The sequence below is a fragment of the Chiloscyllium plagiosum genome, unplaced genomic scaffold, assembly GCF_037043375.1.
Source record: "Chiloscyllium plagiosum isolate Xiang-an unplaced genomic scaffold, Cpla_swu_hap1 HiC_scaffold_15, whole genome shotgun sequence".
Lineage (NCBI taxonomy): Eukaryota > Metazoa > Chordata > Chondrichthyes > Orectolobiformes > Hemiscylliidae > Chiloscyllium > Chiloscyllium plagiosum.
Window position 1 is genome coordinate 7,153,742 of NW_028270153.1, and position 25,066 is coordinate 7,178,807.

The 25,066-nt window shown below is 42.5% G+C and overlaps 2 protein-coding genes across 2 annotated transcripts in view; one reads left to right on the forward strand and one right to left on the reverse strand.

Moving 5' to 3' along the window:
• On the forward strand, nucleotides 1-9,790 carry LOC148147605 (endogenous retrovirus group 3 member 1 Env polyprotein-like). The gene is made up of 3 exons (XM_087994594.1): nucleotides 1-238; nucleotides 5,305-7,244; nucleotides 9,762-9,790. Exons 2-3 carry the CDS (start codon nucleotides 5,546-5,548, stop codon nucleotides 9,788-9,790), a joined length of 1,728 nt encoding a protein of 575 aa, XP_087850720.1. The 5' UTR covers nucleotides 1-238; nucleotides 5,305-5,545.
• The window catches only part of timmdc1 (translocase of inner mitochondrial membrane domain containing 1), a 21,364-nt gene continuing 6,000 nt past the window's right edge, over nucleotides 9,703-25,066 (reverse strand). Inside the window, exons 2-8 of the mRNA XM_043710890.2 lie at nucleotides 22,791-23,058; nucleotides 20,241-20,406; nucleotides 17,221-17,309; nucleotides 15,297-15,364; nucleotides 14,085-14,163; nucleotides 11,634-11,744; nucleotides 9,703-10,899 (exon numbers count right to left, since the gene is read on the reverse strand). Coding sequence (XP_043566825.2) covers nucleotides 10,761-10,899; nucleotides 11,634-11,744; nucleotides 14,085-14,163; nucleotides 15,297-15,364; nucleotides 17,221-17,309; nucleotides 20,241-20,406; nucleotides 22,791-23,044 — 906 coding nt within the window. The 5' untranslated portion in view covers nucleotides 23,045-23,058 and the 3' untranslated portion in view covers nucleotides 9,703-10,760. The remainder of the gene's footprint in view (nucleotides 10,900-11,633; nucleotides 11,745-14,084; nucleotides 14,164-15,296; nucleotides 15,365-17,220; nucleotides 17,310-20,240; nucleotides 20,407-22,790; nucleotides 23,059-25,066) is intronic.

A 25,066-nucleotide genomic window follows, 5' to 3' on the forward strand; every position in this document is an offset into this window, starting at 1 on the left:
TCGTTTCTAACAACTTGGGGGCTCGTCGTCCGGGATCAACACTCCGGCCGCAAGGGGAGTTGAGGAAGGATATCGGAGAAGGTGCACCCTGCTGAGTTCAGCAGTCCCTGATTCCTTGCTTGTCGCCCCGCACGGCTTGAGCGAGTGATATCCGGGAGGCTCAGGAAAACAAAGGAGGGGTGTACCCGAGGCAGTGGGGACGGTTAACGATCGAGTAATTTCGGTGCACCGAACCCAGGTAAGAAAAAACTTGCGGGGGCCGTGTTTCCGGAGGACTGGGTACCTACGGGGTGCCTGTGGATTTTTTTCTACAGAGACATGGGACTCAGGAATCTAGAGACCGGGGCTCGCCTGTGAGGGATTTTGCAGAGACCGTGTTTGAGGAGGAACGTGTATCTACGGGGTGCCTGTGATTTGTGTCACAGAGACGTAGGACACAGGAATCCAAAGACCGGGGGTGCCTGCAAAGGAACCTGGGCGATCACGGGACTGAAGGTCCGGGAATTGGCTACATTGTGATAGATTATCACGGGAAAAATACGAAGTCCTCGGAAATGGGAAATAAGGGATCTAAGGTGATTAAGGGAAAGGTAGGCTTAAACAGGGACAATGACACATACCCCGGGGTACCTGACGATAGTCCGTTAGGGAAAATGCTAAATAATTGGGATCAGGGTGGAAGAAAGGGAAAATCTAAAAGGAAGATGGTAAAATACTGTCAAAAGTGGTCCCAGAAACCTATTCAGGGCGACTCAGTGTGGTGGCCTAGATTCGGTACTGACGAAGACTGGGTCCGGCAAGCCCTCATTTTATATGTCAATTCAAAACCTGATGTTAATCTGGAAGAAAGTGATTATGCCCTTTGTTGGCTGCCGGTTACGATATCTTGCCAAATGCAGATAACTAATAAAGACTCGAAAGGGCAGAAAGAATGGGACCCTTTAGATCACTTACCGCCGCCCTACGTGACCCCGTCTGCCCCACAAAATGTTCCTTCGGGTGACGACGATTCAGGGGAAGGGGAAGAAAATGGGGAGGAATCACAAACTACCTCAGGGGTACAGACCAGATCTCAAGCTGAAAAGGGTCACAGACAAAACCCTGTCTCGATTGCAAGAATGAATCCACTCCGGGAAGTGCCCATGGGGGGCGAGGAAGGAAGGACGGGATATGTGAACGTTCCCTTGACGAGTACTGAAGTACGGAATTTCAGGAGGGAGATGAAGGGTCTACTAGAGGACCCCATGGGACTTGCTGAACAATTGGATCAGTTCCTGGGTCCGAATACTTACACGTGGGAAGAGATGTGTTCCATCATGAAAACATTGTTCTCTAGCCAGGAGCGTCAGATGATACGACAAGCTACGCTCTTGGTCTGGGAGAGAGAGGGGGGAGAAGGAGGGGAGCAGAAGTTTCCCCTCACCGACCCCGAGTGGGATAAGAACACGGAGGGAGGACGGCGCAACATGAGAGACATGCGGGAATATTGGATAAAAGGAATAAGACACGCAGCCCCGAAGGGGCACAATTTTACCAAGGCCTTTGGTAATCATCAAAACCCGGAGGAAACCCCTACGGACTTCCTAGACAGGATTAGGAAGAATTTGCAGCAGTTTGCTGGGGTGGACCCTGAGACGGACGTGGGGCAACAACTCATACGGGTAGAGTTTGTATCAAAGGCCTGGCCGGACATATGAAAGAAGTTAGAGAAAATGGATGATTGGGATAGTAAATCTTTAAGTGAATTACTACGAGAGGCGCAAAAGGTGTTTGTGAGAAGGGACGATGAGAAGCAAAGGAAGGCGACAAAGATAATGATGCAAACGGTGCAACAAATGACAGCTGGAAGAAAGGAAAAGGGAGAGCCGTGGCAGAAACAGGAAAGGGGAGAGTCGTGGCAAGAGCAGAGGAAAAGAGAACCATGGCCGGAACAAAGGAAGAGTGGAGGAACGCGAGACCGCGACAGGGAAACGAAGAGGACACTCAGATGTTACTATTGTAATGAAGAGGGACATTTTAAACGGGAGTGCTCCCGCTACAAGCGGGAGGTGAGGTCGTACGCCCTGATGGAGGAAGATTAGGGAGGTCGGGGGTTCCTACCCTTGGGGCAAAAGGACTATCAACAGGAACCCCTGGTAAACTTGAAAGTAGGGCCCCAAGGATCGGAGATCACATTTATGGTGGACTCGGGAGCCGAAAGATCAAGTATAATCCAAATACCCCCCGGCACCCGAGCAGGAGGAAAAGTTATGGGGGTATCTGGAATTGGAGGACATAAATTACAAGTCCCAGTGGTGGAGGACTTGGAAATTGGATATGAAAACAGAACTACTAAACGAGACCTCCTTCTACTGCCATCGGCGGGGTTTAATTTGTTAGGAAGAGACTTGCAGGTCAAACTAGGGATCGGAACGATACCAAGTAACGGGGAAATGGTGGTAAGGTTGTTCGCCCTCACCGAAGAAGATGATCAACAAATAGACCCGGAAGTTTGGTACCGAGAGGGGAACAGAGGGGGTCTAAACATCAAACCTCTCCAAATCACCATGTTACCAGGAAGAGGCCCGGTAAGAAGGAAACAATACCCGATTGCTATGGAAGGACGGGAGGGGTTACAACCTGTGATAGAAAGATTGATCACAGATGGACTACTGGAGGAATGCATGTCCCCTTTCAATACTCCAATACTCCCTGTGAGGAAGCCGGACGGGACATATAGGCTGGTGCAGGACCTGCGGGGGTTGAATGAAGTAGTCCAGGCTAGATACCCGGTGGTACCTAATCCCTACACGTTAATGAGTAAAATTCCCCCCGAACATGAATGGTTCAGCGTAATAGATCTGAAGGATGCTTTCTGGAGTTGCCCCCTTGACGAAGAAAGTCGGAACCTTTTTGCCTTTGAATGGGAGAATCCCTTCACAGGACGAAAGCGACAGTTAAGATGGACGGTCTTGCCGCAGGGATTCACGGAGTCACCCAATTTGTTTGGACAAATACTGGAGCAGATCTTAGGAGGATTTCAGTGTAACGCGGAGAATCAATTGCTCCAATATGTCGATGATCTCTTACTCTCAGGACCAAGAGAAGAGGAGGTACGAGCAGACACCGTTGCCCTGTTGAACTTCCTGGGGAAACAGGGTCTACGCGTCTCCAAGACAAAACTCCAGTTTGTGGAGCGAGAAGTAAGATATCTGGGCCATCAAGTCAGTAAGGGGCACCGCCGTATCACGCCAGAACGAATATCAGGAATTACGGGTATGCCAATACCCAGGACGAAGAAGGAAGTCAGACAATTCCTGGGACTAGTAGGGTATTGCCGGATATGGATTGAAAGTTACACCACTTTAGTAAAATTTTTGTATGACAAACTGGGACAAGCAGGACAAAAGGTGGACTGGTCAGATGAGGAGGAGCAGCGATTTAATATTATTAAAAATAAACTGATTCGAGCTCCGGTATTGGCTTTACCCACCCTGAAGGAACCGTTCCAGTTATATGTTAATAGCGCCGGCGGAATTGCCCAGGGTGTGCTTACTCAGCTGTGGGCAGGGAAACGTCAGCCTGTTGCATTTTTGTCAAAAATGTTAGACCCTGTGTCATGTGGATGGCCGACCTGTATACAGGCAGTGGCAGCTACGGCAATGTTAGTAGAAGAGGCCCGAAAACTTACCTTTGGAGGAAGGATCACAGTATACTCCCCACATTCGGTTAGTGCCATACTGGCTCAAAAGGCTCATCGCTGGTTAACAGACTCTCGCATCCTAAAGTATGAGACGATTTTGATGACCGGGAACAATCTCAATTTTGCAAAAGATCTCAGTTGCAACCCAGCCCAGTTTCTGTACGGACGTCCTGCAGACGGGGAACAGGAGCATGATTGTGTGGAATTTGTGGACTTGCAGACCAAAAGCCGAGAGGACCTGCAAGAAGCCCCGCTGGGTGAGGGACAGGAACTGTATATCGACGGGTCCTCCCGGTGCATCAGTGGAGTACGATACAGTGGTTATGCTGTTATAGATGGTGCAACGAAACGGACGATTGAGTCTGGACGACTGCCCGGGAAGTGGTCAGCCCAATCCTGTGAGTTGTACGCCCTCCAGAGGGCCCTGAAGTTGTTGGAAGGGAAAGTGGGGACCATATATACTGACTCAAAGTATGCATACGGAGTCGTTCATACTTTCGGGAAAATCTGGAAAGAGCGAGGATTGATAACTTCCCGGGGAAAAGAATTAGCTCACGAACAAATGATCAGCCTAACGTTGGAAGCCCTGGCGTTACCTACGGAACTTGCAGTAGTCCATGTACCCGGTCACCAGAAGGGGTCGACACCGGAAGCGGTGGGAAACCGGCTGGCAGACGAGGAAGCCAAGCGGGCAGCGGTCGAAAAATCCGTCCAATTGTTAACGTTAATACCATTGAGGGAAGGGCTCGCTAAACAACCCGTCTTCACCCAGGGGGAGATTGATAAAATGGATCAATTGGGTGCCCGGCTAGATACGAACGGGAAGTGGACGGTTCCTGATGGGAGACAAGTACTGAACAAACAGATCACCCGGGGTATTCTGCGCCGATTACACCATCAGACCCACTGGGGGGTTTAAGCCATGTGTGACACAATCCTGAGAGACTATGTATGCAGGGGGATATACACATTAGCCCAACAAGAGGTAGTCGGATGCCCCACTTGCCGGCGTATTAATCAGAAAGCCATGCGTTCTATGCCAGCTGGTGGTCAGCCCCTAGCGATTAGGCCATTTCAGAGGATCCAAGTCGACTTTACAGAATTACCCCCAGTACAGAGATGGAAATATCTGCTAGTAATAGTAGACCATTTCACTCACTGGGTAGAGGCTTTCCCAACTGCCAAAGACGATGCACCAACCGTGGCCCGACTGTTGTTAGAGAACATAATCCCGAGATATGGCATGATGGAATCTATCGACTCAGACTGCGGGACGCATTTTATTTCTAAGCTACACCATTTGATCTGTACTGCCCTGGGTATCCAATGGAAATTCCACGCACCCTGGCATCCTCAGAGTTTGGGTCGAGTTGAGAGAATGAATGGCACGCTCAAGACCCAATTGACTAAGCTGATGTTAGAAACTAAGTTACCCTGGCCAAAGTGCCTGCCCATTGCCCTATTGAGGATACGTACGGCACCTCGCCGAGATGTCGGGGTTTCCCCCTATGAAATGCTCTTCGGATTACCGTATTGGAGTAAGGTTGATGGATGTCCCACTCTACAAGGGGGGGATGTATTTATCCGAACCTATTTACTGGCCTTATCCCGTTCTTTTGCAGAACTCCAGAGGAAAGGTCTCCTGGCTCAGACTCCGCCGCTCGACTTCCTCCTGCATAAGGTGGAGCCCGGAGATTGGATACTTGTTAAGACCTGGAAGGCCGAAAAGCTCCAGCCGCGGTGGGAAGGACCGTTCCTGGTTCTGTTAACAACTGAGGCAGCTGTTCGGACGAAAGAAAAAGGGTGGGTCCACGCATCAAGGATAAAGGGGCCCGTTCCGCCTGAAGAAGAAAGCACCTGGACATGCGAACAAGGGGACAAGCCGTTGTCGGTAAAACTGAAAAGACAGCAATAATGAACTCTACTTGGACTGTATTGGTGGGGATATTGATCAGTTTACTCCTGTATGTGGGGGAGGGTGAGGGGAGATGTGACAAATGTCGAACTACAGTAAGACTTGGGATTCGAATCTATTCGGGATCATTTGTGTCCCATTCCTATGTGGACGATAGGTGTTACGATGTGAGTGCACGCCACGAATGTTGGGAGGATGGGAGACACTATTATCAGGTATATAATAAAGGATACGGTGGCAAAATCCATGGATGCCCTATAAATGACCGCTGGGTGTGTATTAGCAAAACTGGGAGGTGGGACCTATCCTCCGTGTTGCTCAGGGAGCAGGTTGACAGAGTCAAGGAGACCAAGATACAGATCCCTGATCGGGGGTTGGGGAAAGAGCAAGACCATCAGGGAACGGTCGTGCTCCCTAAAGTGCCATCTGTATACGAAGAGGTAGAAGGACAGATTGAACTCCCTGATGTTACACAAAACCTGTTTATTGATCTCACCTCTAGAATAGCCACTGTTTTAAATGTTAGCAATTGCTGGGTCTGTGGGGGGCCGCATATGTCGGAACAATGGCCGTGGACTGGTCAAAGCTTAGACATAGGGGAATTGCTGCAAACCACTTGGATTCATGACAACGACAGAAAAAGCCAGGGGTGGAGACTGACAAACAGCCCTGAGGGCCAGTTCTGTATTGAAGGCAAGGGGACCGTGAAGGTAGGGATTAGCCCCTGTCAGAATATATTGGATGCAACCACGCGAGTATGGTGGCCTGAGAATATTGCTTGGTACATTGCACACCGAGGTCATCAAAATTGCATTCGGTTACGTTCTGATTCCTCCTCTTACGAGCTAAGTGATGACCCTTCCGATGGCATGAAAAGAGTGTGGAGCGGTGGTTGTCAGGGGAATCAATGCTGGAATAATCCTGTCCAGACTCTGCCACGGGGTCAACAATCCGAATACTGGAATTGCAGTGGTCCTGGTCCTTATGAGGGCGTCCCTGGGGTAAAGGAGTTGTGGGATGACGTTGTGAGGCAGGGAGGGCCTGCTCCAGATGGCCTATTTTGGATATGCGGTAATCAGGCATACTCCAAACTGCCCATGGGATGGGCTGGGGTATGCTTCCTGGGTCTAATACGACCTGCGTTCTTCCTATTACCCCGGGAGGAAGGCGATGATTTGGGAGTTAAACTCTTTGACTCCCTGCGTAGGTCGCCAAGGGATATCCAAGTCGGTGATTGGGGGGATGAGTGGCCACCGGCCCGGATTATTGAATACTATGGGCCGGCTACTTGGGCACAGGACGGATCATGGGGATATCGTACTCCTATCTATATGCTAAATCGAATTATCAGGCTCCAAGCAGTCGTAGAGGTCATTACTAACCGGACTGCCCTGGCCCTAGAGCTGTTGGCTCAGCAGCAGGATCAGATGAGGGCTGCTATATATCAAAACCGACTTGCCTTGGATTATCTGTTGGCCTCGGAGGGGGGTGTGTGCAGGAAATTTAACCTGACAAACTGCTGTCTAGAAATTGACGATAATGGTAAAGCGGTTTTGAAAATTTCCGATGAAATTCGGAGATTGGCCCATGTGCCAGTACAATCTTGGCGTCCTCTTAGTGGCATCGGATGGTGGGATGGTCTCCTAGGTGAGGGGGGGAGGCTTATCTTGGTCAGGCACATCTCAAAGAAAGAAAAGGGTGGAATTGTGAGAGGTAATTTCGGTTTAAACTTTAAGATGTGCCTGGACCACAGACTGATCTATAATAAAAGACAAAACTTTTGTTTCTTTTCTAACAACCATTTTATATACTCAAAAGTAGAATAGTTTAAATTGTGCAGAATGCTGACAATTTGTGAGCGATAGTAAAAACAAGCAGGCTCTTGATTAATGAAGCCATTCACACAGCAGGGAAGGATGAGTCCTTGACTGATAAGACTCCGGGATGGGGGAACGACTTGAGACATCTGTTTCAGATTAAAGCCTTTGACTGATAAGACTACAGGGTGAGAAAAACAACAAACTTTGGAGACTCTGGAGCCTTTTGTTGCAGACTTTGTGATAAAAATAATGATGTTTTAAGAATGTGAACCTTATGGCTTGTTGGAGCCAAGGAGAGGAGGGGCTTGTGCTGTATATAATGGGAGACTTTGTAAGCCTCAGCGCGCCTTTTCTTTAAGGGTGCCCGACTCTGCAGACTTGACTTGTTAATAAAACTTTGTTTTCCTGAATTTGTCTAGAGCGATTATTGAGAAGCGATTTTCGTTTCTAACATTCTCAATGATTACTTTGTATCAGTGTTCACTGAGGAACAGGTGATAAATACGGAGATTAGAGATAGAAGTTTGTTTACTCTGGATCATATTGACATAAGGAAGGAGGGAGGATGTGTTGGGTAGGCTAAAGGATATTAAGGCTGACAAATCCCCAGGACCGGATGGGACCTACACCATGTTGCTGAGGGAGGCGAGAGGGGAAATAGCTGGTGCCCTAACAGATATCTTTGTAGCATCCTTAAACACAGGCGAGGTGCTGGATAACTGGAGGGTTGCTCATGTTGTCCTCCTGTACAAGAAAGGCAGCAGGGATATTCCAAGTAACAACAGACCAGTGAGCCTGATGTCAGTGGTGGGAAAGTTGCTGGAGAAGATACTGAGGGATAAAATGTTTTTATTTGGAAAAGAATGGGCTGATTAGTAATAGGCAACATGGTTTTGTGTAGATAGATTGTGCCTTACCAACTTAATAGAGTTCTTTGAGGAAATAACCAAGTTGATAGATGAAGTAAGGGGTGTAGATGTCATATACATGGACTTTAGTAAGGCATTTGAGAAGGTTCCCCATGATAAACTAATGGAAAAAGTGAAGTCACATGGTGTGCAGGGTGTTCTATCTAGGTGGATAAAGAACTAGTTGAGCAACAAGAGACAGAGTAGTAGTTGAAGGGAGTTTCTCAAAATGGAGAAAGATGACCAGTGGTGTTCTACAGGGATCAGTAACTAGGGCCGCTGTTGTTTGTAACATACATAAATGATCTGGAAGAGGGCATTGTTGGTCTGATCAGTAAATTTACAGATGACATGAAGATTGGTGGAGTAGCAGAATGTTTAGGGGATTGTCAATACAGGAGAATATAGATAGATTAGATGGGAAAGTGGCAGATGAAGTTCAATCCAGGCAAATGTGAGGTGATGCATTTAGGGAGTCTAATTCTAGAACAAACTATACTGTAAACAGAAGAGCCTTGGGAAAAGTTGATGAGCAGAGAGATCTGGGAGTTCAGGTCCATTGTACCCTGAAGGTAGCTACACAGGTGGATAGAGTGGTCAAGAAGGCATACGTTATGGTTTCCTTCATCGGACGGGCTATTGAGTACAAGAGCTGGCAGGTCATGTTAAAATTGTAGAAGACTTTGGTTCGGCCGCATTTAGAAAAGGATGTGGACGCTTTGGAGAGGGTGCAGAGAAGGTTTACGAGGATGTTGCCTGGTATAGAAGGTGCCAGGTATGAAGAGAGGTCGAGTAGGTTAGGATTGTTTTCATTAGAAAAAAAGGAGATTGAGGGGGGGAACTGATTGAGGTCTACAAAATCATGAAGGGTATATACAGGGTGGATAGAGATAAGCTGTTTCCCAGAGTGGTAAATAACGAGAGGTCACGTGTTCAAGGTAAGAGGTGAAAAAGTTTAAGGAGGATACACATGGAAAGTACTTTACACTGAGGGTGGTAGGTGCCTAGAACGTGTTGCCAGCAGAGGTATTAGAGGCAGGCATGGTAGATTCATTTAAGTTGTATCTGGACAGATGCATGAGTTGGTGGGGAGTAGAGGGATACAGATGCTTAAGAATTGGGCGATAAGTTTAGAAAGTGGATTTAGATCGACCCAGGCTTGGAGAGCCGAAGGGCCTGTTCCTGGGCTGTAAATTTTCTTTGTTCTCATTCTTGTCCTTTGCATCCCCTCCCGATAGCTCAAATCTTCTAACCCTGGTAACATCCTTTTCTGAACCCTTTCAAATATAATTAGCTCTTTTCTAAATTGAATAAAAACTTCAGTCCTATTTTTTGCCAAGTTGTATCTTGCGAAAGATTTTAGTCATTCAGTAGAAATAACCATTCCAACTCTCATGGTTTAATAATCAATCATTTTAAAATCTGCTACTTTGCAGAACTCTGCTGTAATATAGCACAAATTTGAAAGACTTTATTGTGACCACAAATCACATTCCGCAGTGAACAGAATTTACCTTTCATTGACTGGTTATAATTTATATTTTATCATATTAGTTCAGTTACACTCTTTACCAGCACAATGATAACATTTTATTATAAGATCAGAATGTGTTTTCAACACAAGTTTTAAATTCAAGTTCTCAAATCACATGGGTTTCATTCATACTGCCCACTTTTTCAGTGCATTGTTTTAATATGTGATACAAACTTCTTTTTTGCTATATTCAATCATAATCATTAACAGGAATTAATGTCAAATTTTTAACCTGCTATTAAAAATACCACAAAACTGCAAACTAAACTCCAATCATTGTTATACAAGACAAGTGCTGGGTGGCACTGGGCATTCAGTGAACGTGTCCAGGGAGAACCAGGAGATGCAATTCGAATCCTGGTCATTCATGTGGCCATGAGAAATGGTTAGTTCATTTCTTTGGATAGAGAACTCCCAGCCACACACAGACAAGTTGAATTCCTATAAATCATTATGAATGATTACTGAACAAGGTTTGGAGAAAATTTACTCAACTCTCCAATGCAGCAAGAGCACAGTAGATATGTTAGAACAATTATAGTAATGAGGGTGTAACAATGGTCAACTGATTTACCATTTTCAAAGACAGTGCTTTTCTAACTCTTCAAAATGTTGCATTCGGAGGGAACATTACGAACAAATCCCAATGGACATCTTCAATATGCTCGTAGTCACATATGTTCACAATTATAAGATTACCATAATATAATAATTATACAAGACAAATTCCAGGTGTCCTAGTGCTGATCAATTCAGCTCAGGAATTTACTTTGACTGTACTGTTCTTTAGTTAAATCAAGAACGCATTTTTCGTTAACTGACTCAGACAATTTTTTTTTTTTAAGACATCTACTGCAGTTGGTGTCATTCACACAAACGTCTTCTCAATTCCCCAATCCAGTCAGATTTTCTCTTTAACCGAAGACTCTGGATTTCTGGGCTTATTTAATAGCTCTTCTAATTTCTCCAAATCATTTTCTGCTGAATCTTTTCCAGCAATTTCATCAATTAAACCTTCTGTTAGATGTAATCTGGCTCTCCTAGAGAGATGATACATGAATGTAATAAAAACAAAACACAATGGCATTAAGAAACTGCTGATAAATAAAATTGTTATAGAGCAAAAGGAGCCACTTAGCCTATCTGCTCTGGCTCCCAAGCATTTTAACTAGTTGCCAATCTCCTAGTTTTTCCCCTGAAATCTGCACATTAGCAGTGATTTCAGTGGATGATCAATACTGAAATTACAGGAAATGGATGCCAGTCTCCTCAGTGCTTGAACAGAAAAAGAGAATATGTTTAAGGCGGCACGTAGCTCAGTGGTTAGCACTGCTGCCTCACAGCACCAGGGACCCGGGTTCAATTCCTGCCTCGGGCAACTGTCTGTGTGGAGTTTGCATGTTCTCCCAGTGTCTGCGTGGGTTTCCACTAGGTGCTCTGGTTTCCTCCCACAGTCCAAAGATGTGCAGGTTAGGTGAATTGGCCATGCTAAAATTGCCCGTAGTGTTAGGTGCATTTGTCAGAAGGGAATGGGTCTGAGTAGGTTGCTCTTCGGAGGGCAAGTGTGGACTTGTTGGGTCAAAGGGCCTGTTTCCGCACTGTAGGGAATCTAATCTTAGAACTGTACTGTTCAAAAGATCAAAATATTAACATTTATAGGAAGAGTACATTTTAAAAAATACATTACTCTCATAAGACATTTTACAAACATTTCTCCTCTATGCTACTCTAATTCCAGCAGTTTATTCATGATCACAGAATTATCACTTCATACCATTCTTCCAACTTAAGTTCATAAATCTCTCGTCGCTCTCTACGTTTACGTTCCCTGACAGTCTCTCCACCAACTTTCTGCATTGCCAGGATCAATGACCCTGCAGGAACTCTGAAAGATAAAACAACAGTGAGATTCTTATCTAGATGTCAATACAAATTATTCACAACCCAAAATTCAATAATTAACTTAGATTTGGACTGAAAATGTCCTGTGAGTACTCTTTAAATGTGTACTAGATTGATGGTTTTTCTCTCTTCACTGAGTGGCTAATTTTCAAGATTTAAAAATATTTAATAGTGGATAAAGTACAAATTTAGCAAAAGCAAAATTGTGTACCCTCAGCAGCCTCCAACTTCTCTGTGCTTCACAGTACAGTTACTGTCATTTCAGATAGGAGTGTGGGAGTGAGGTTATGGTCAAAATAGACAAATGCCTTTCAACTACATACTAACTAGTTGCAAACGTTGCTTTATTAATAAAGTCTAGTTTGGAATACTCTAGATGTTTTTATGTTACTACAGAAAACCAGTAGTGAACCAATTCCGATCATCCCAGCTTCCAGAATAAGACAAGTAAGCAAAACAGCAGCTAATACCAACTTGTTGGCTACCTACTGCAGTTTGTTGCAATGAAGCCTTTTGGAAGTGTAGTCACTGTTGTAATCTCAGAACTGTGGGCAGCTAATCTGTATACTCAAGCTGTGAGGACAGTAAATAGCAATGAAATATATGACTAAATAATCTATTTTAATGATATTTCCTATCGGAAAGATGTTGTGAAACTTGAAAGGGTTCAGAAAAGATTTACAAGGATGTTGCCAGGGTTGGAGGATTTGAGCTATAGGGAGAGATTGAATAGACTAGGGCTATTTTCCCTAGAGCGTCAGAAGCTGAGGGGTGACCTTATAGAGGTTTATAAAATCATGAGGGGCATGGATAGGATAAATAGACAAAGTATTTTCCCTGGACTGGGGGAGTCCAAAACTAGAGGGCATAAGTTTAGGGTGAGAGGAGAAAGATATAAAAGAGACCTAAGGGGCAATGTTTTCCACACAGAGGGTGGTACATGTATGGAATGAACTGCCAGAGGAAGTGGTGGAGGCTGGTACAAGTGCAACATTTAAGAGGCATCTGGATGGGTATATGAATAGGAAGGGTTTGGAGGGATATGAGCCAGGTGCTGGCAGGTGGGACTAGATTGGGTTGGGATATCTGGTCAGCACGGATGAGTGGACCGAAGGGTCTGTTTCTGTGCTGTACATCTCTATGACTCTATACTGGATCAGGGACAAACATGTGCAAGAACATCATGGAGAATATCAGCGAGGCCAACAGACTATCACATACTCAATGCTATTCAAAAATATACAAATGAGTGGTGAAGAACTACATCTTGTAAGTTCATCAATGCTGATGACATCTTTTGTGTCACCTAACTGTCTGTTCCATGGAGTAGATCCTTAACGAAGATGTTACAATCTTGATGGACTATTGCAGCACATGGAGTCTCACAGTAAAACTATATCCAGTGTATTCTATTTCCTTAATGCAAGCAACAAAAAAGAATTGCATACTTACATGCATGGTCAGACACTAAACTATGACCCCACCTCAACAGAATTAATTTACTTCAGATAGGATAATCTTTTCAGGAATAACTGAAGAAAGCAGTAGCAAAACAGTCAAAACAAGAACAACCTGTTAGATCTACCAGGGCACTGCTGTCACAACTGCCCGGATCTTAGCCCTTAGCCTATCATACTGTACAGCAGAGTGTTATGCATCTGCCTGGCGTAGGTCATCACGTATTGTTGCATTCAATTGAGCGTCAACAATGTGCATCAAAGCTGGAATCCTCTGTTCAACACCCCGTCCCTGACTTCATATCCTCATAAATATCACTTCCTTACATTATTCACTGAATAATGAAAACTCACAGCTGATTGAAACCATTCATGCTGCACCTCAATCATGACAACTTGTTCAACACATTTATTGTCTGCCTTCTGTTGTGCCATATGGCAGAATCTTCCTCAGCAAGATCCTTTGGTTCAAGAATGGGAAACACGGGAAGTCACTAACAAGTTCTCTGTTACAAACCCATTCTGTTGAATGGCAAATTTGGAATTACCACAGCTACAGGGGTCCTTGCTGAAAAGATTCAGGATAAACTGGAGTTCACGCATAGCCAAACTCTACTGCTGCAGCCTCAGTACAAATGCCTTATGCACATATGGACAGACACAAACCATGCTGAATGTTACCAAGTGGTGGTCTCTCTATAGAGTAAGGGGTGTTCCCTCTGGAGTAAATGGTGGAATAATCTTAAACTCAGCAAATGAGGATGAGATCATTTGGCTTCAGGGATTACATTCAGTAAATAAATAAATAAATAAATAAATGCATACATACATAATTAATTTTCAATCTCTGATAGTTATGAACTCACCCCATTATGGCACCAATGGCTGTGCCTGCTAAGAATCCACCCAATCCAAGATTCATCCGGAATAGTCCTCCTGTGATTGCTAAAACAAAAGCAGTAACTTTTAAAATATTAGCTCACAGTGATAAATAAGCATGCAGATAGTTTCAACAAATCAAACAAAACTGAAATCCTTAATAAAGTGCTCGTATATTGTGAATGAACTCTGGTTTCAGAAGAATATTTCTTCTGCTTTGCCTGTTGGTCCCAGACTTCTCAGTTTACCATGTCTCAGTATTAAACAGAGTATGATGAGTAAAGTCCCTGGTGACTTGATTTGGAATGACAGTGTACAGCTATGCAACACAAACAAGGCTATTCTAGGTTCAAGTTACAAGCTGTGTTGAGTGAGGTGTTAATTCTATAGTAAATGTGAGTTTAATTTTATACAATGAAGGGAATTAACTGGGGATTCATTTGTATTTCTACAATTAGGAACAGGCTGGAATTTCACTGGTTGAGCTAGGAGGTGCATATCCCTAAATAAATGCTTAAAACGGTGTGTAGGGATTAGGCTTCGGTTCTATAATTCATTGCCTGGTCTTATGGAATAGAAAAATTGGTTTCAATGGTGATGAGAAGAGAGGATTTCAAACAAATACAATTTTTCTAGATCCCTGTACTTGATTCTTTTATGAAGATGTGTAGGTGTCTGTGAAAGGACATGTGTCAAGAAAGACAAGGAAATGATAATGTTTGAGCTGTGATATTTCCATGGTTGAATACTCAATTCCATTTCATTGTTTAGCCTCAGATATGAAGGATTTCCAGCTGGGCATACTCCATCTGGTGAAAGTCAGATGAACAAAGTGGAAGATAAGCAACAGAGACAAGACCTTTGGGTAACAGCAAAGTTATGGGACCATGGATAAAAGAAAACCACGAATAGATCTAATTTAAAACAAAAATAAAAACAGGAAAAAAATTATTTACCCAGACCGCTTAAAATGTGGAATTCACTACCACATGGAAAAGTTAAGGCATTTAAGTGAAAACTTAATAGGTATATCAGGGAGAAAGGTTATGTTAATAGGGGGAGAAGAGGAGAAATAGGACAGTTATGAGAAATATAAATGTTAGAATGGACCATTTGGACTGAATGACCCATTTCTGCGCTATGAGGAAGAAAATATATAATCATTCCAGATTTAAGCAACGATTAAAGTAGACTCCTACCTCCAGCTGCAGAGTAGTGCCTCAGAAGATTCTGATCATGATACACAGACAGACCTGTGCTAACTGTGCTGTGTGAAATATCAACAGTAAATTAATCAATAAGTTCAGCCTGCGCAATTATATCTATATGCCCTATCAAGAAAAAAGACTTTTCAAGTATACACCATAATAACTACATATTTTAATTTGCTCTTTATAGGATGAGAGTATTGCTTGGCTCTATTCCTAATAACCCTTGAACTGTGGTTTGCTGGTCATTTTAGAGCACAGTCAAGAATCAACTACATTAGTGTGGCTCTGGAGGCACACGTAGGCCAGACCAGGTAAGGATGGCAGATTTCTGCACTTTTCAGGCTTTATTGAACCAGCTGGGTTTTTACAGCAATCAGTGGTAGTTGCAACATTAGAAAAGCTTCATTTTCCAGATTTACTGAACTGTATTGGAATTCCTCCAGTTGTTGTGCTGGAATCTGAACCTGTATCCCAAGAACATCAGCCTGAGCCTCTGAATTACTAGTCCAATAACATTAACACCATCTAACACAGAAGTACAGATACAATCTCTCAGGAACATTTTAATTATATCACAGTTATGTATGACCAAGTCACTATTTATTAAATGCTACGACATCCCTCAATTCTTTTCCTCATTCTGATTGTAATCTCTCAAATCCACATTCCTGCCTACCCCTGAGGGCCCAAGGGAACTGGTTTCCTTTCGAAATAGCAACACAAATCTTAATGGTAAGCTGCCAATGAACTGTTTATGAGGTAATCTGAGATAATAGAAATTACTCATTTGTTTAGTTGTTCTCTTGAGATTGGATGCCAAGATTCTCAAAACAACATCTTGGAAAACACATGCAAAGCTAGATACCACCCTGTAGGGCATATTGACTTTCCAATTTATTTTCAGTTGTGTGCAGATCAACAGTTTAGATCTCTGATTGCTCCTCTCTTCACATTCTACTTCCACTCATATTACAGAGGTTACAGGAATAGCCTATTAATGCGATAAGAATTAGCACTTTGGGATTGTCATCCAATTAAAGGAACAAACTACTAGCTGCTGTAGCATATTCTGCAATCAGCTGTTGTTTTGACTTGAATGTCCCACAGACCACTTTAAAGGTCTCTATCACATTATAATCAATGCTCTCACCCCTCTCCCCCCCCCCCCCCCCCCACCCCCAAAAGGAAAAATAAAGCACAGACAGACTGACCAGATGGTGAATTAATGTAGGGTAATTACACTTTACAGCAAGTGCAGATCATCTCTAAAACACCTTCTCATGTTGAATATTCAAGCCAAAGAAAAGAACTGTAGTCCCTCTTTTCTGTACAGAGTACACATATAGTAACATAGTCAGCCTTAGAGCAGTAGCACTCTTTTGAGTTAAGCTTATGGGCTCAAATTAGATTCTATGGACTTGAGCAGTTAACCTAAGCTACAATTTATTGCAGTACCGAGAGAGTGCTGCTCTGCCAAAGATACAGTTTCTTGGACGATATTATTCCAAATCCTTCATTCAGGTGTAAAATGGTACTAATGGAAGGTGAAAAGCTCGTCCTGGACAATATTTAGCATTCAACCAGCAATACCAAGACAAGACAGATTATTTAGTCACAAATTTCAAGATCTTGCTGCCTGCAAATTGGTTGCTGTGATTCCTATATTGCTGCAGTCATTCCATGTTTAGAGTTATTCACTGGCTGAAATACACTTTGGGATATTCTTCGTTTGTGAAAATGTTGCATAAATGTAATTCATTCCATTACTAAGTATACCGGTATTTTGTTTGTAGATAAGAAATACAAAAAGCAGTTCCAACACATATGTTACAAAAAAGGCTGCCCTTTTTTTAACCTGCTATCTACAACCATCTTTAAGAAAACAATGAAAATGGCTTAATATTTCACTTACTTGAATATTGCTACAAACGCAGCGACTCTCCAGCTCCATCGCCACCCGTAACGAACAAAGCCCCGGACTGCGGCATCTTGTGCTGACCTCTAATAGAGCAAAAAGCCAGCAATGATGCATCAGAGCTGAATCAGAGATGCTCAGTGACATAGGTTACTCAAAACAAAATAAATGCTGGAGATCACAATGGGTCAGGTAGCATTCATGGAGAGAAAGCAAGTTAATGTTTAGAATCTAGATGACTCGAAACGTTAGCTTGGTTTCTCTCAATGGATGCTGCCTGATCCACTGTGTTCTCCAGCATTTTTTGTTTTCAGTACAGATTCTGGCATTTGCAGTAATTTACTCCTACACAGTTACTCAAACTGGTCAGTGTTCCACAGTTGAAAACTATAACTCAGGTGTGAGTAGAGAAACTGTATTCAAATTAATTTTCCTACACCTTCTCCCCTTGCCCCTCCATGAGATCACTTGGATATACAGCATTTACTTTTCCTCTATAGTACTGTCTTTCTGAAATCCAGGGTCATATTGGGACCTATGCCACAGACAGGACTAGAATAATGGGAAATATAACTAACAGTTATCTTTTTACAAGTAGATCTTAAGTAAAGGAAAACCTTTTCATCCTGTTGCTTCGTGTAATGTTACAAAGCAGCCATATTCCCATTACAGCTGAAAATGTGTTGCTGGAAAAGCACAGCAGGTCAGGCAGCATCCAGGGAACAGGATTATACTCATATAGAATGCTGGATTCCTCACTCTACTATGGGTGGATCATTGAAAAGCAAACAGTGTCAGCTCCGCCAAGCCCAGCACTTGGAAGAATACAAGTGGCAAAAGTTATGACCCTTCAGCCAATATAATCTCTCAGTCTATGTGTGATGTGAGCTGTGGTGGGCTCTGCCAAACATTTGGAAATAAATAAAAACAGGGAAAACTTCTGGATTTGAAGAATAATTGGACTGTTTTCTGAACTGAATGAAAACACAGATTCTCAGACGAAGATTATTCAGTATGTTACTGCTCTGGAGGTCAGCAGTGTTGAACTTGTGATATTCTCATGATCCGAACATGCTTGAAATAGTAACTTGCAGTGGTGTAGTGTATTATATCTATAAATGTCTCCATGATTTTCCTAAACAGATCTCTGTGCCAGATTTGGACTCTATCAGCAGTAACTGTACAAATGTAATTAAACAGAGTGCAAATGTAGATGGAGAGAGGACTTGCAGGAAAAAGGGAGAATTAATTTTTCTTTGGATTGGGAAAGGGTGTATTTTATATGAATGGCTTGGGTGTAGAAACAAAAGGAATGTCCGCAAAAATTATTGGTGATACTAAAAAATGACATCTGGCAAATTGTGTAGAGGAATTTGAAACCAACAGCAGGTTGATTGACTAGTCAGTCACAGAAAATAAAGTTAAAAATCACACAACACCAGGTTATAGTCCAACAGGTTTAATTGGAAGCACACTAGCTTTCGGAGCGACGCTCCTTCATCAGGTGACAATCACCTGATGAAGGAGCGTCGCTCCGAAAGCTAGTGTGCTTCCAATTAAACCTGTTGGACTATAACCTGGTGTTGTGTGATTTTTAACTTTGTACACCCCAGTCCAACACCGGCATCTCCGAATCACAGAAAATAAATGCACCATAAATGGTCAGGTTTAGAGTAGAGGATCATATAAATACATCTCAAAAAGGTAGAATATCCATCTTTTCATCCGACCTTAGATTCTGGATATGGCCATCATTAGCTAGGCCAATATTTATAGCTAATGCTTTATTGTCTTTGAGAAGGTTTGTCCTTGCTCACTATGAAATAAAGTAGATTGTTCCATCTGCTTGCATGCTGATCAGGATAGGTAGAGGAAGTCTTGAGATGTTGTTTTCTCCATAAAGCTCAATGGCTTTGAGATTATTATTTCCACTTATGAATTTGAAACCCAAGTATGATCCACAGTGAGGGTCAAGACACTCAGCTCTGTGGGTACATCACTGGTGAGGGTTGTTGGGAATAAAGGGAAATTAAAGTGTAAGTTGCGAGAATGGTAAGCTAAGATGAGATGGCTGGCTATTGCACTGCAGTGGTAGTGCCTTTGCCTCTGAGAAAGTAGGCCTTAGTTCAAGTCCTACCTGCTCCAAAAGTGTGTCATTGCATCCCTGAACAGGTTGATTAAAAATAGTTTTTTTTAGACTAGGTGGTCTGTGGAGCAGGAAAGACTACGGCTCAAAGAGGGATAGGAGATTTATTCTACTTCAAATGCAGAGGTTTCTTAGTCCCATTTCAGTGTTGAGAATAGAATCCATAATGCCTTAAAGTGAAATAACTAACGTTTTATGAAAAAATATAGAAAAGGTAGTAAGCAGACAGCTTTCACAAAGAACTGCTGCAGATGTGACGGGCCTCTGGAAGGTATCTTTCCCACTACTGCTTCTCATCGGAGAGAAGGAGAGGTGCATCGTCTTCCCAAAGCTGTGCAATAACATCAAATCTGCTAGGAATCCTGGCTTGTGGGCCACCTACTTCATTTCACTTCACACTTGAGCTTCACCAAATATCATATCTGAAAAGAAGTCTTTCAGACTCACTAAGCCTGCTTTGTCATTATCAGTTTCCCTCCTCTCCTTAGCAGGATAATTCTTTCTGAAAAAGAGTTCTGAAAGAGTTAGTCTTGGGCGACTATCTGTATGGAGTTTGCACATTTTCCCAGTGTCTGTGTGGGTTTCCTACGGGTGCTCCAGTTTCCTCCCACAATCCAAAAATGTATAGGTTAGGTGAATTGGCTATGCTAAATTGCCCTATAGTGTTCAGCGATGTGTAGGTTAAGTGCATTAGTCGGGGTAAATATAGGGGAAAAAAAAAGGGTAGGGGAATGGGTCCGGATTGGTTACTTTCGGAGGGTCAGTGTGGACTTGTTGGGCCGATGGGCCTGTTTCCACAATGTAGGGATTCAATTCTACTCTAAAGAGTAACCTCCTGATTTCTTGCATAACTTAAATCTTTCAAACTCACCACAGCCTCCAAGCGATTTTTGTATAACTCAGCTTGACTGTGCTCGATGTAACGGATTTTAGCATGCCTTGCAGCAGGAATACCACCGTACAACATTCCAACACACGCAGCTATAATGACACTCTTCCAGACGTTGGTTATTTCCTCTGGATAAGTTTTCAACTCACTGCGTAAACAGCATGCATATTCAATTACAGAGTGTCATTTTAATTAAATATCGTCATTTTAAAATACCTAATCTTGCTATGTCAAATAGTTACTCTTTAAAATAGTGTCATGCATTTTGTGATTACTGAAGGCTGCTATCAGTGGTCAAGTGAACAATGTATTTGGTGGAGATAGACAAAGCAAGGGAATACACAATAAAAGATAGAATTCAAGTGAATGGAAGGTTTGTGCCTCAGTGGATAGTACCCTGCTCTGAGACAGAAGCATTAGGTTCAAGTTCCACCCTAGAACCTGTTGGCCAAGGAAGGAGCATTCATGACCAGACAGGATGATAATCAACATAATAATCTTTTCATTATGCCCTTAACAGGCTCAAAGATTGGGAATATGTCTTGATCAGTCATGCTTTCTGTGGAGTATAACAGCCATATAAAACTATATAAACTTATAAAACAGTAGTTTGTCTGCAGCTTGAGTACTGTGTACAGTTCTGAATATTGCATTACAAGAAGCTTGTGATCACACTAGATAGTATGGAAGATGTTTATGAGAATGGAGGATATTAGTTGTGAGGAAACATAGGTTGGGATTGTTTTCCTTTGAATAAAGGAGGCTATAAGGAGATTTAAACAAACATTGGCAGTTAACTGTCAGTCATCATCATACGAGAACATTTACTACAGCTATGCCTCTATCAATCAGAATCCACTTGCCAATTGTCAGCACTTTCTTTTCAAATAGTATAAAATGTTGTACCCCACTTTACATTGATAATAATACCAATGTCCTGATGGGTACAAGATAAAATGCTTCAACAATTTTTTCCCCCAGCAGTACTCAAGTTCCTTATACCATGAAATTATGAGATTTAAAGTAATTGGTCAAAGAATTAGAGGGGAGTTAAAAGAGGTACATTTTCACTCAGAAAATACTGGGAACTGGAACTCACTGCCATCACTTTCAAAGAATAAATGGACATGCAATTGAAGTACTCTATCTGACGGAGCTGGAGTTGGAAGGTGGGATAAGACTGGATAGCTCTTTTGCAGTTATCATGGACATAATAAGCTGAAGGGCTTCCACTCATACTGTGAATCTATATTTGTATGGCCTGTGCTTCTATATTTCAGGTTGCCAATCTCCACATCACGCACCAAGTTATTGGATGTAGGATAAATTTTCTTCCGCCCTATTTAGACAATGTACTTCAGCAAAGATTCTTCACACTATGATACTTTCCCAATCCCCATTGCTGTGGCCTCTCTGATTTGGGCTGAATAACATACTTCTGTGTTGCATCCTTCACTGGATAGATACCAATAGAGCAATTTATAGAGAAAAAAAAGGTCACTTGGCCCATCAAATTCATGCTAGCTTCCTGTGGAGCAATCACAGCCCCACTTCCCAGCTTGTTCTCCATAGCTCTTCAAATTTCTGTCAAATTGGAGTTCAGGTTGTTTGGTATGTAGAGAAGTTCATTCTCACATTCTCCCTTCATCTTTTGCCAATACATCAAGGAACTTGCTCTTTTATTACAGGATGGGTTCAATTCCCACACACTTACTGTGAAAGACTCTCCTTCCCAAACCCTTTCTTTGCTTGAGGTGTGATGAGCCTCACATTAACCATGCGTCCTCTCTCTCTCTCTCTCTCTCTCTCTCACACACACACACACACACGCACGCACGTGAGAGAGCAGCCATATGCTTTGGTAGGACAGGACAGCCTTACCTTTATACAACCAGCTAACACTTATACAACACTTTTGACTTGTCCCCTGTCTTCAAACCTGTCACAATTTTGCACACCTTTATCAAATCTTTCTCAATCACCTTTACTTGAAGGTGAATAACCGCAGTTTCTCCAAATTAACCTTGCAGCTAAATTCTCTCAGCCCCCAGGTCTATTCTGGTAAATCTCTTTAGTACCCTTTTAAGGATCTTAAAATCTTTCTAAGTGCAGTGACCACGGCTGGAATCCAAAGCCTATACAACAAGGACAAGAAAAAGGATGATGTCTGGATACGAAATACGAGATACTAGTGAAGGCAAGGTGATTGAAATGAAAGAGCAAATGTGAAAAGTGTAAAAAAAATGAAAACTTCACAAAACAAGGCACAAAAAAAAAACAACCTGACTGGAATAGTGAACAGAGTAAGCAGGATGAAGAAGGACAGTACACAATGGCAGCAAACCGTAAGTACACTCGACGAGAGAATGGTAAATAAGGGTTCATTTTGCATAAAGCTCGGGAAAGTTTGCAACTTTTTGTTTTATGATGTGGAAGTGACGGTATTGGAGAAAACCACGCATTAGTTTGTCACATTTTCCCATTTTGACTTTTGTTTGGCTTAATCCAAAAACCAAAAGGGCGAATTCATACTTGCGAACAAATAGCTCCCGGATTCTGTCCCACCCTGTTTCAGGGACCTGGGGACTGCCAATACACTCAGGAAGCTTCCCATCCTGCCCTCCAAGATCTTCTGCTGCATACACTCGAGGGAAGTGAAACAATCTTCTGAAAGAGATGTTCTGACAGATCTGCAGAATTCCTCTCATCTGGTAATTCCATGACGTAGGTGTCAGTCTGCAATCTAGCGAGAGAGTCTCCACTGTTCCCCTTTCTTCATCTTTCATTCTGCACCATGTCACTACAAATCAACAGTAGAATTAACCAAGTCTTCATGCCAACCTTCCCACTTATAGCCTATTTATAGCCCAAACAACTAGTCCACAGGTGACACTAGTCTTACCTTCTTTACAAGAGACTACACTGGAAGATTATTTGAGCATCTAAATCAGTGAAGAGTGCAGGGAACAGAGATAATCATTACAAAAATAAGTTGGAGAAATCAGAAACAATAATTACATTTGTAAAAGGGAATGCAAACATAATACACTACACTTTAGCATGCTGATACAAATATAGAGTTTCTAAATCAGACAATAGTGTACTATAAAGAGTTTGTTGTTCACACAGTACTCAGAGCTTCATTCGATAGTTGTTCCTACTGCCTTGACTGTATGTCATTTATTATTGATAGGAATTCAAAACTGATAATTAAACAATATTTTCCATATTAACAGTCATACTTTCACCTTCAAACATAAATGATAAATGAACTCAGAATACCGATAGTTACATGTTGTCAAAAATGCAGCACTTTCGAGCAAGAGGGAAGTCTGTAGCAGCTCCTTCAAACAACTATCCTGCTCCTCCCTCTATCCTGCATGTTTTCACCCCCCCAGCTATTTATCAACTCCTTACTTACCATCACTATTTCATTCAGTGCATTCTAGATCATTAGAACTTTGGTGTAAAAAAACATTCTCATGGCTACTTTCATTCTTTTGCTAATGTCGTTATGTTGATGCCTTCTTACCACAGGACATAAGAGCACAGGTAGGCTAAACAACCCATTGAGTCTGCTCCGTCATTCAGAGAGATCATGACTGATCCAAGAATTCGATGTCACTTTCCTATCTTAACAGCATAACTCCCGATTCCTTTACTGATTAAAAATCTGTCCATTCTCAGCCCTGAACATAATTAATGGCACAGCTTCTATTTTTGTATTCCATTCTCTTTGAAACAAAGGAACAATAATATAGCCCCAAGTTTGAATGTAATTTGGAACAGTACTTGGGAGTAGTGGTATTCCCATACATTCTTGCTCTGCTGGATGATAAAGTTACAGGTTTTGAAGGAGCTGTTGAAGAGTGCTGAGATGGATCTGGTGGAAGAAAGTGTGAATGTTTAAGGTGATGGATTGGGTGCAAGTCTTGTAGACTGCACTGATTTGGATGGTATTGATCATATAGAATCATGTAACATGGAAACAGATGCTTCGATCCAACCAGTCCATGCCAAACATGACTCCAAACTAAACTAGTCCCACCTGCCTGCTCCTGGTCCCTATCCCTCCAAACCTTTCCTATTCATGTACTTACCCAAGTGTCTTTTAAACATTGTAATTATCCCCACATCCACCACTTTCTCAGGAAGTTTAACTGCACCCAAGCCACCCCTAAAACAATTTGCCCTTCATGTCTTTTTTTAAATCTCTCTTTTCTCATCTTAAAAGTGTGCCCTCTAATCTTGAAATCCCCATCCTAGGGAAAAGACCATTAACCATATCTATACTTCTCAAGTTTTTAAACTTCCCTAAAGTCACCTCTCAATGTCCTATGCTTCAGAGAAAATAGTCCCAGCCTTTCTTCATAACTCAAAACTTCCATTCCTGGCAACATCCTGGTAAATCTCTTCAGAACCCTCTCCAGCTTAATAATATTCTTCCCATAACTATTATTCCAGAAGAGGCCTCACCATGTCCATAACTTCCCACTCATATACTCAAAGGACTGAGCAATGAAGGCAAACGTGCTAAACACCTTTTTAACCACACTATCTGTATGTGACGCAAACTTCAGCAAATTCTGTACCTGAATCCCTAGGTCCCTTTGTTCTTCTTGAGTGTTATTGGAGCTTCACTCACCTCGGCAAGTGAAGAATATTTTACTGCAAGTCCCATCCAAGCTGCACACCGTCCTAATTTAGAACTATGTTCCTCGATTGTCACTGGGTCATAATCCCAGAATTCCCTTCTGAACACAGATAGTCCTCTATTAACATGGTAATTATGATCCTAAAAATCACCC